General features: G+C 38.4%; 1 protein-coding gene across 8 annotated transcripts in view; it reads right to left on the reverse strand.

Moving 5' to 3' along the window:
* The window catches only part of ARID1B (AT-rich interaction domain 1B), a 413,915-nt gene that overhangs the window by 88,554 nt on the left and 313,242 nt on the right, over positions 1-12,119 (reverse strand). For all 8 annotated transcript variants that reach the window (XM_060029731.1, XM_060029728.1, XM_060029725.1 and 5 more), the window contains one exon: positions 5,726-5,815. In XM_060029731.1, coding sequence (XP_059885714.1) covers positions 5,726-5,815 — 90 coding nt within the window. The remainder of the gene's footprint in view (positions 1-5,725; positions 5,816-12,119) is intronic.

Raw genomic sequence — 12,119 nt, forward strand, 5'->3', positions numbered from 1 at the left:
GACACTTCTGAATGGCTGTGAAGGCTGAATTACTTTCTGTTGTCCAGCTCAATCTTTGCTGAACATCTATTATATAGGAGGTGCTGCTGTAGACACAGGGATGCAGAACATAAACGAGCTTCAGTTCTGGCCCTAAGAGTTCAGTCTAAGCTACAGTAAGACGCTGGATTTATTTTAAGAGATCTCTTTCTTGCCCTTGGCATTAAAAAGTAAGAGAGAGACTTGCCCTCAGCAAATAGAATGTACCTAGAAATTTAATAAGGAATATTCTATTCAGATGCGGAAAGAAGCTAACATACCTCATTAAAGAGGGAACAAAATTATGCCAAGGCAGTTAACATTTGGGATTAATAACGGAATAAAAATATATAAGAATAATGAAGACATATGCTATTCAATCAATCTACATAGAATATGTAAGTTTGAAACCTTATACTTTTGAAGTACACAGATTCTGATTCACCTTCTCATGGTAGCACACAAAAAGAACATCTAAATGCCTGAGCTCACCCCATCTGCTACACACTTTTTCTGGATAATGGCACTGTTTGTATTTATCAAACTGGAGCTACTGATAAATATCACTGTGAATATCAGATTCCAAAGATGAGGATTCTGTGATTCACTTGACGTACAGCTGTCAAGGACTAAGTTTGGCTGGATTAAATACTTGAGATATGTGAAACGGCAAAATTTTGTTATTTTTTTCCTTGTCCTGCAACTATAGAGTAAATACACAAGTTGTCTAGCTTGTCTAATTTGGGCACCACTGATACAGTAACAGTTGATTCTCAATTAGCTACAGGAAGCCTGTATACTTTGACTGCTACTCTGTTTAAACAGTTGAGAGGAAGAAAAGGCTGTCATGTGGCTGGACAAGAATAAAGGTTGGGGGTTGGGGAACTCAGTAATTCTGGAAGATTTCACCCAGGATGCCCTCCGTACAGATCTGACGGTCACGGAATGGTGCCAAAGAAGTACCTCCAGTGATAGAATACATTTTCTAGCACATCACGGTCCGGTAGCAGCATCAGTTCTGCTTGCAATCCATGTCCAAAAGGGAAAGTTCTTAGCGGTTCTGCTTTCAGCATATCTCAAGGACTAATTAAATCCTCATTACTACCTTCTAATTATTCAAATACTATGGGATTACACTAAGGAAGTCCCTGCTGGCGCACTAGATGAAAAGGGTTAAATAACCTATGTTGATTTTGAGAATCCAGATCTAGTTCAGACCTTCAGAAAACCACTAGCATTAAAATGAATATTTAACTAGACACCACTGTGAAAATTAAAAGGGAATTCAATTAAAAGCTTTTCAAAACATTAATTCTGAACCTCTCTACATCTGTCCAAATAAATAAGCCTTCTTGAAACATTTTCACCTAATTGCTAATCCAATAAACTAGAAGGGCATTTGCTAGTTTCATGAAGCTTAACATTTTACAGGGGTTAAAAATGTGATCATTTTGATGTTAATAATAATTATGCTTATTTACCTACTCAGACAATCATTCCACACTCCCTCCAAGTCCTCTTGGAAAACAGGACAACCCACTAATAAGCCATTTCCTATTGCTCTTTTCAAATTTTAAGATATATATGCTAAAGAATAAGAAGGATAAAGCTAATCTAAACATGTTAGCTACAATTTTCTTGTAAAACGTATTTCAGTATTTTAGGGTTATCCTAACTGTTCCTCCATTGCCTTAGTTCATATAATTCACAGTACTGTATTTGATTTTCTGCGTGAGATGCTTTAATAGCAATTCTGTATGTTGTTACATGAGGTCTACAGAGAAAAGATGTGGTTTAAAATAAAAACCAATGGCAAATGTGTTACAGAACACTAAACTGACGTTTTAAAAAAAAAGCAAGCCAAAACTTATATCAGTAATGAAGAAGTTAAAACCAAAGAATCTGAACTAATTTTCTTTATTCAGTTAGTAAGAAGCACCACATAATACGCAAACAGGAGAGAACTAAATCAAGTTTTATAGTGGAAAGTACATGAAACGTAGTGACAATACTACAGAAGAATAAAGCGGCCAGTAAACATCCCAAGTGTCTCCCTCCCTTTTGTAACTTATGAAGGGCATATCCACGTATACCTTCATAGATGGAGAAGAGAAAACTACAGGAATTCAGTTATTTTCACCTACGTACAATGTGGGGAAATGAATTTGTGACTGATGTCCTTTGACACACTCGACACCAGAACCACCAGGTGAAGAGGGTATTGAGCTGAAGAGGGGGGTGGGCACTGCAGGGCCTGGGATCTGGACAGGGCAAGGACTCTGCGCTCAACTTCGGGGAGACGGCATGGCCTTGCTGTTGTCAGTGCTCTTCAGACCCCAGGACAGCCTCCGATTCGCAAACTTCTCCTAAACAGGGTATGTAGTTTATTAATAAATGTTCTTCCTGAATGGGGATACAAAGACCAAACACAAAGGAATGACAGCAGAGCAAGAGATCAGCTTCTTGGGCCTGCAGGAACCTAGCTCCAGGGCAGTTTGTTAGCACTGCTGTCCCCCACGAGGACTTTGGAGACGACCCAGAAAACTGCACCTCCAAAGGAAAGTAGGCTGCATCTCCTGTTCTGTGCAGCTGTCTCTCGGCAAGTGTGTTTCTAGATTCTCTGCCATTAAAGAAAATCTATCTCCTGTGGGTACATTAAAGAAAATGTGTATAATTGTGGAATCTTACTCTCTTATAATCTTACTTGTTAAAACAAAGTAAGTGTAAAAGGAAGTGTTTAACTTGGTTATTTTAGCACTCAGCAGTACAGAAGCTATGTTCTTATCTTGTCTATCAAGGTCCATGGTTTCTGAGAAAGAATACATTTTTTAAAATAAGATGCTAACTCACCAATGTATCTTTTTTCCTCTCTGCTTCTTTCATTACTTCCTTAAATAAGGGGAGGGGGCAGATATACAAACTGTAAAGGTATAAATGAAGTTAAATTACTTTTCAATACATGGGAATCAACACTGGGGAATTTTCTAGCAACGGTTTTCTTAGATTTATTTTGCACTATATATACTGTTGGTACATACCAAATGATGGTAAAACGAGGAAAAGGTTTTCATTATCGTATCAAATCATTAAAATGTGTCATTTGCCATTAAAATATCTCATCAAGTGCATTAGGCAGGAACTAATGTTTCTTCCTAGATTTTAACAAATAACAAAGCCATTTTTTAAAAAAGTACTTGCTACCCAATTTTAGAGGAAATTTAACTCACGCATGGCAAAGTATCATCCAACAGTCATTTTTAAATAAGTTTTCCTTCTCAGGGGTTGTCCAACCAACAAAAGGCGCACAAGGGATGCACATGGTGCCGGCAGCACAGTCTCAGGGGAAGTTTGAGGAATACGTTCATAAAAATCAATTCAGATTTCGCAAATCATAAAACTCATTTTTGCTATTTGAAGGAAATGGTCATTATATTAGCCAGATTGTTATGTATCCACTATAGTTACCAAAAACGCACTATACATAAGAGGGGGGGAAAACCCCAAACATATCAACATAGTGGTTTCCATACAGTGACACCAGAGGAACATCCGCAATTTTGCCTTGCAAATGTATGAAGTTAAAACTTTGATTTAACTACATTTCTTGTCATCTCGTCCTTCATATTTGGTTTTCTACATTTTAAAATTCCTGAAACATTTATCAGGAGGAAGGGGTTGGAAAGACACTGGAGGATGTGGAGGGGGGGGGTTCTCTTTTTTAGTTCTTAGCAGTAAAGGTTAGAACTGTAGGGCTTCCAAATAAGGTATCTCTTATCTTTTGATCCTTGCAAAATTAGCAGAATTCTCGCAGTAGGAATGATGTTTCAGGGATATGGTGAAGATTAAATAACAAAAATCTTCATTTTAGCCCTGGGTCTGGCCTGAGTGGGCTTTCAGTGTAGGATAATTTCTTTTATCCTTTTTTCTTCACTTCCTTGACCGAGCCACACAAGGTAGGTACAACCCACGGCCAAGAAAAGGAGTTTGGGGAGAATTCCCCCTGGCTTGGCGTTAGTGCTCTCTCCATGAACGTCTGTAATGTCTTCTAGACAACCAGAGCCATATGAGGAGTTAACACAGAACAAGCAATTGATAGAGAGGATGTGAGATGCAAGACTGATTTACAGGAGGCCACAGTGGAAAGTTCAGAGAAACAAATACACACATCACACAACTATGAAAACATATTATAGCATCGTTATAAGGCAAGGGCTGCCCAAGTGCGGTCCTCAGGTCAGCAGCGTCAGCAACACCTGGGAACTTGTCAGGAGTGCAGACTGTGAGCCTCCACACCTCAGACCTACTGAATCAGACACCTGCAGGTGTGGCCTAGCAATCTAGTGTGACAAGTTCTCCAGATGATTCTTGTGCACCCTAAGGTTTAAAAACCATGAACTACTCCATTATTAAGACATATTGTAGTATTTTGGTAAGGGAATTAAAGTATTAATTATACATTATAATAAAAAAGTTAAATATGTAAAGGTATTAGAAATTGAAATTTCATTTTATTCTTACTAAACATTCATTTTAACGTGAATGATAGATAAGGCTAATTCATCTTTTCACTGGTATTACTTTCTAAATAACACATTGCTGAGTTTTTAATATGTAAAATAACTGAAACTTTATACTTATAATTCTAATTAGAAACAAATCATCGTCTTTACAATCCATACAGTAATAATTATAAACACTGGGGGTCAGGAGCCTTTAAGTATCGGCTACCAAGCCAGCAGTTTCTGTCTTCTGGGCGGGTGTGAAAGAGGAAGGGGAGTGAAGGAAAGTGGCGTCTCCATGGGGTGGGGCAGATGAGCCTTGACCCACAGGCAGTGGGAAGCAATTTGGCAAAGCACTAGACGGTGCAGCAGGCTTATAAGGCCCAATCTACGCTAATCTGGATTAAAATCACCACCTCCACCATCAACAAAAGTAGCTTTACTTCTGAAGGGGAGAGAGAAGAGAGAAGCAAACAAAGGGAGGCCTAAGGCTTCAATCAAGGCAATAACACGGGGGTCAGCATGCAGAACTGAGTGAAAGGTCAGAGAGTTTGCAGATGTGGGACAACCTGATTGTCCAAGGGCTTCAGGAATAGCTCACATTCTTTTCTCTGGCTCTGGCACTAACCTGCTTCTGAGGATGGGAAGGTCACACAGAACCTCTGCGGTCCTCATATTCTTTATTCATAAATTGAGGTGAACAGACTCTATAATCTTTCAGGTCAGCTCCAGTTCTAAGATCCTATAATTCTACAGTACAAGGTCTTACTCTGTGTTTAAAATTTTACTGTTAAGTATCATGGGACAAGTAACTGATCCAACCCGCTAAACAGACACACATACTCAACAATACTTTTTTACCTCTTCAGGACCAATATCCCAATTGAATCATTAATAGTCATTTTTACACAGCTAGATCAAATATCAGACTATAGTCACGTATGAAGTATACTTCATGGTTCTATGTGGACATATATATTCTTTGGGTCTTGAACTGCACTTTGGTAAAACCACCCCATCTGCAAGAAAGCATCCTTCTTTTCAGTATTTATTGGTACATGTAGGTTCTTATTTATTACTTTCATCTGATAAGGAAACATAATATCCTTTGAAAAATTATTTATAAGGAGGTGCATAGGTAAGCAAATTCATATAAGCCTTATATACTCAAAACGCAAAGGTATGTAAGATATGAATCGAAGACCAACCTCTTTCCTGTGGCATTGGTGACTGGCTCAAGGCAGGATGAGAACTGGATTCTGACTGGCTCCCAGGTGGCTGAGGAGGCATCTGACTGCCTGTAAAACACAGGAGGGGAAGTGGGGATAGAGAACCCTCTGCATTAACGTTGCAATTGTGCAAAACCAAGACACGGTTAAATTTAATCTTCATGTTCACAAAAGTATGGTTTCACAAAGAAAATTATATAGCTCGAAGAGTGATATTTTTACACATTTTTGGTAAAACAATGAGGAAACAGGCATAAACATATTTATCGAATTACCTCCTGAAAAGTTCAGTTTCTTACTGTATGAGTCCCCAAATTCACAGACAAATCAATCTGTAGCTGAAATCTCCTGACACACACTTCGACAATGCATTTAACAAAATCCAAGATTGATGAATTAAACTCATCCTCCTGAGTTTAGACTAGTCTCTAAGTGGGAAGGCATGAATAGTGGCCAACAATTTTTCATTGGTAATATTTATTCAATATAGTAATATCAAGCGACTTCTAAAAAATCTTTATAAGTCAGAGATTTAACAAAAACGTAGAGGAAACTCTCAATTAAAAAACACACTACTATAAAATATAGTGTACATTATCACTAAAGAAGAAATATTATTCTGTATCTCTTTTGATCTTTATTGCCAATAAAGCAATATTTACCATCTATTTGATTTCCATTTATTTAATTTTTGCTGTTTGTCTTTTCAAATTATAATGTAAGCTCCTCGAGCCAGGAATCATGCCTTTTACTCCTTTAATCCCTCCATTAGCATAACAAATATTTAATAAATCTTTGTTATTGAATGGTCCTTAATCTGAGAATATGAATTAAAGCAAAAGATATTTACTATCTTATTAATTAAAGAGAGACAGTGAATCATGTGAAGGCTAGAGACAGGATTTTGAAATTTAAGAATCATCAGAGCCACCTGACAATCTCAACTCACTTTCTGCCTCAAAAGTTTAGATACATTTCTGAGACTAAAAGTATTATAGAATAAAAATGGCAGTTGAATTTAGCATAATCCTCAAAGCACTGTTTAACCATTCATTTACTCTTGGACACCTGTGGTAAATTAGTATTAGTACCAAATAAATAACTATAAAGTAAAAAACACCTACATTCTGGGTGACAGCTTGAAGGGTAAACACTGCCATCAACATGGCTACAGATACACAAAGCATATGAGGACCATGCTATTTTTATCTTCTAACCTCCCCCTTTGCTAAAATAGATTGGAAAGACAGAAATACACACACACATATACATACATATCCATATATACCTGCATATATATATATCCCTACATAGCCCTCTGGTACGGTAGTCTGTGATCATGCTAGATCAGGTGAACTGCTCTGACACCATAGGACCCACTTCTTGCATAGTTCTGTATATTGCTAAGAGGAATCACAGTTATTGAGTAGAGAGGGAAATTAATGTACTGAAGATTACCACCAATTCACCTCAGCAAAGGTCGTGATGCAGAGCCTGGTGTTTTACACAAAAAACAACCCCTTCTTGTGTTTTTACCTGATGGCGTATCTATTAGGCCAGGCAGCCTGAGTACAGACCAGGAAGAGAATGGTCTCTGAGGACCACCCCTCATTAACTGACTCTAATAACAGCTGTATCTGTGACAGCCAGAGAGGCAGGAAGATGATTTTCTATCTAGATAATAGGTATAAAGAGTTGTTAAAATACAACTATAAAAAATTCTCAAACTGTTTTTGGGAGTTTAGTTTCTCACTTTTAGAAGATAATGTAAAACTTATGAATGTACTTGAATGCTGCTGGGTACAACTGCCACTTTCATTCTCAGATAAAGTGAAAATCAAGAGCTGAATTTATAGACACTGAAAAATGTGCTGTGAAACCAGCAGGAGTTAGAGCCACAACTAGATGATAAAAGACCTAGACAGACAGCAAAGAATTTGTTTACCCGTTCAGCATTTACTCTTGGACAGCTGTAATAAATTAGTATTAGTACCAAATAATTAAATATAAAGTAAAAAACACTTACATTTTGGGTGAAAACAACTTCAAGGGTAAACACTGCCATCAGCTTGGCTACAGATAACCAAAGTTGCTGTGTGTCCACTCAGGGTCATGTGGTTCCTATGAAATACCCTAAGGCCCCCAAGCTCCAGTCCATTTAGAAACTTAAAGCACTCTGCAGCCAAATACTGACTTTCTAAAATGTCACTGGGGAATCAGCTGCAGTAAGACAGTAAGCGCTTACATTATAATGATTGTTTCTGCATGACAGACTGGATTCATAGACTCATGACAGTAAAAACAAACAGTAATTCTACGTTAATACTGGACACCACTACTTACACTATGCACGCCCCAGGCACTGCTCTTATATACAATATTTCAAGTAAAAATAAAAAAGGCTGTAAGAACTCTCATGAATTCATAAAATACTTCCATATCCAAGCAGCACTACTGGTTGTCTGGTGCAATTCTAAGAGAGATATCTCTAAAGCAATGAGCTATCTACTCATTTACTAAATCCACCCTTTAAAGAAACAAACAAGAGCCTTTTCATGGTAAAGCCAGACTTGCCCAAACTGTTTAAAATTCTCCATTTGCTTCCAACCCCTATCTTTCCATCAGTAGCTGCATAGTTACTAAGAAATAACTTCATCCACCATTAGCACAGGTATAAGCACCGTCACAGCAGATGATGAATCAGAAAGCATGTCTGAGAAACATAATATAGAATACTCATTTCTGTCCACTGTCCATATAAAGAAGAAAATTTAGAGCCCTTTGAACCAACTGAATTGACTGAACACCTCCAAAACCATGGATTTTTATGATACATGTTTGACGTAAGTAAAACCTCTTGGTAATTATTTTAAAAGAGAATGTTGCCATATATAGTAAATAAACCAAATTCACAAGAAGGCTTTAACATTAAAACTGAGTTTTTAAAGAAAGCCCCGGGCTTCCCTGGTGGCGCAGTGGTTGAGAGTCCACCTGCCAATGCAGGGGACAGGGGTTCGTGCCCCAATCCGGGAAGATCCCACATGCCGCGGAGCGGCTGGGCCTGTGAGCCACGGCCGCTGAGCCTGCGCGTCCGGAGCCTGTGCTCCGCAACGGGAGAGGCCACAACAGCGAGAGGCCCGCGTACCGCAAAAAATAAAAAAATAAAGAAAGCCCCATTTTCCCCTTAGTCTGTGTCTATAACGATGTAAGCACAATGGGGGGAAAAAACTGGAAAACAACTATCCTGTGAGATAGAATAAATTCCACCACTTCACACTGATGTATTCATTCTTCAGTGACTATGTACACAATATTGTCCTAAATTTTGGTGCAACAAACTAAGAAATGAAACATCAATAAGTCACCTGAATTTCTACTTTTGCTGACTTAATACTGTAAGCACAAGTCTATACTATAATTTTTTACAAAAAAAGCTCTATGTTTAATGAATTTTAGACTCAGAGAAAAGTTATAAAGCTATACAAGGAGCTGCCTTATATTCCTTAATCCACCTCCCCTGTGTTCATATCTTATAGAACCTTTATATAATTATCAAGAGGAACAAGATGGTACAAGATTATTAATTAAAGATATTTGAGGGCTTCCCTGGTGGCGCAGTGGTTGAGAGTCCGCCTGCCGATGCAGCGGACACGGGTTCATGCCCCGGTCCGGGAAGATCCCACATGCCGCGGAGCGGCTGGGCCCGTGAGCCATGGCTGCTGAGCCTGCGCGTCCGGAGCCTGTGATCCGTCCGCAACGGGAGAGGCCACAACAGTGAGAGTCCCGCGTACCGCAAAAAAAAAAAAAAAAAAAAAAGATATTTGAATTTCACCAATTTTTCCACTTAACGTCTCTTTTTCCATTCTAGGGTCTCATATCGCATTTAGTTGTTATTTCTCCCTAGTCTCCTTCAGTCTAATCAGTCTTTCCTTATATTTTATGACCTTGATGCTTCTGAAGAGTACTGACCAGTCATTTTGTAGAATGTTCTTCAATTTGGCTTAGTCTGTTATTGTGTCATGATTGAAACTAGGTAGCGCACTTTGGTACCACGAAAGTGTCACGCCCTTCCCAGTTCATTCTACCAAGGGGTTCATGACATTGATGTTTCATTGTGGTAACCTTTACCTTGATTACTAGGCAGAGCTGTTGTCCACCAAGCTCCAATAAAAAGTTACTATTCTGCCCTTGGTAATTGATAAGTATCTTAGGAGGTATTTGAGACTATGCAAATCCTTGTCTCCTCAAACTTGCATCCACTAATTTTAGCATCCATTAGAGAATCTTGTCTGCAACATTTATTACGGTGGTGTTTGCTAACAGCGATTCTTTATTTCCCTCTTTCCTTCCACATTTGTTAATGGGAATCTATTACAAGGAAGAACTCTCTCTTCTTCTCTACTTGTTTATGTATTTATTAGGCTGTTTGTATCCAGCCTCAGTGTGGTAGACACACTACAGAATGACTTCCAATGAGTCACACTCTTCTGTAATCTCCACCTCTTCACTGAGGGCAGAACCTGTGACTTGGCTTCTAGCCAAAGAATATAACAAAAGCGATGGGCTATCATTCCTAAAATTATTTTATATGGCAAAGTTAAAGCGATTTTACAGATGTAATTAAAGTCCCTAACCGGTTGACTTCGAAAAAATCAAAAGGGAGATAGCCCTGTGTAGGCCTGATGTTAAAAGAGGACTTAGGGCTTCTCTGAGCTGAAGGAGGCTCCTGATGGCCTTGAAGAAGTAAGCTTCTGTGATGTGAACTGAGCCACATGGCAAGGACAGGCAGCCTCTGGAACCTGAGGGCCTCACTTCTACAACCACTGGAAATGAATTCTTCTAACAATCTGAATGAGATTGGAAGCAGACTATTCCCTAGTTGAGCCTCCAGATGAAAACGAGACCATCCAACACTCTTGACTACAGCCTTGTGACCCTGAGAAGAGGACCCAGTGAGGCTGTGCCTGGACTCCTGGCTAGAGAAAATGTGAGATAATAAATGTGTGCTGTTTTAAGCTGCAAAATTTGTGATAATTCGTCACACAGAACAGAAAACTCACACACTTGTGGATTAAAACCCAAACTTGCCATTATTTTGTTGCTCAAATTGTTCCAAATTCTTATTTTATTTTTTTCAAATCCTTATTTTTGGAATCACAAGATTTTCCAGGCTCATCTCTTTTATCGGAAGATGGTGTTCAGAGACTAAGATCTGGGCATTGGGTCTGCATTATTCCCGGGGACTTACTGCTTCTAGGCCCTCTCAGTGAACAGAGGTAGGAAATGTGTATGTACACTAATGCATACATATATACTCTGTATCTCAGTACTTATGTGTGTATGTAATCATGAGTTTATGCAAATACCTCTAACTCCAATCCAAAACTAGAGGGTACATTTTACCCTTCTCCCTGTCCTTATTTGTAAGTTCTTTCTCCAACATTAAGAAAAGCAGTTCTCATTATCTAAATCAATTTACATATTGTTCAGTTCTGTTCTATACACAAAGTAATTTCAGAATTACTAGACTATATCCTTATGAAAAACACCGAGTCATTTGTTAGGGCTTGTATTTCATTTTGAGTTCCCTTCGCATACTGATTGGTTTTAACTGTTTTCAAATTTAGGGGGTATGTGAAATACTTTTATGGTTCTAAGAGTCAGAGCTACACAAAAAGACATATGCCCAGGAGTCACTCCCTCCTCGTCCCTGCTACCTTCTTCCCATTTCTCCTTCTTCCTACCCCTTTTCCCATCTGCCCTCTATAAATAACCGGTCCCTTTAGTTTTTGGTTTATCTTTATCTTTCACATATTTTTTTTTGTATAAATGAGAAGATAGCTGTATATTCCCTTATAGTATCTTCTTCCTTATGTGAAAAGTTGCATATCCTAGGTTATCTTTCAAGCTTTGCTTTTTCAGTTAACAGCATGTCCCGAGAGTACTTCCTATCAATTTATATCATTTTCCTTATTTAAAAAATAGGTACATAGCTCTCCTTTTTGTGAGTGTTCCATAGTTTACTCAACCACTTTCCTATGTATAGGCATTTAGGTTGTTTCCAGTCTTTTGCATACGCATTTCTGTACTGTTGGAGGCCTATCTTTAGGGTAAATTCCTTGTAGAGGGGTCGCTGGGTCAAGAGGTTCTGTATTTTCAAATTTCCCTCCATGACGCTTTAATTGTTTTGCTGTTTGCTGGTCTGTGAAATATTTCTATGGTTCGAAGAGTCAGTTATATAAAAAGACATACGTACTTATGGACAAAAAGACTTACATTCTCACCAGCAATGTCTGAAGGGCCTGTCTCTCCATAACTTCGCTAACAATATGCTGTCATTTAAAAAATGTTTGCCAGTCTTTATGTGAGAAAT

Source organism: Delphinus delphis, chromosome 14 (assembly GCF_949987515.2).
Source record: "Delphinus delphis chromosome 14, mDelDel1.2, whole genome shotgun sequence".
Taxonomy (NCBI): domain Eukaryota; kingdom Metazoa; phylum Chordata; class Mammalia; order Artiodactyla; family Delphinidae; genus Delphinus; species Delphinus delphis.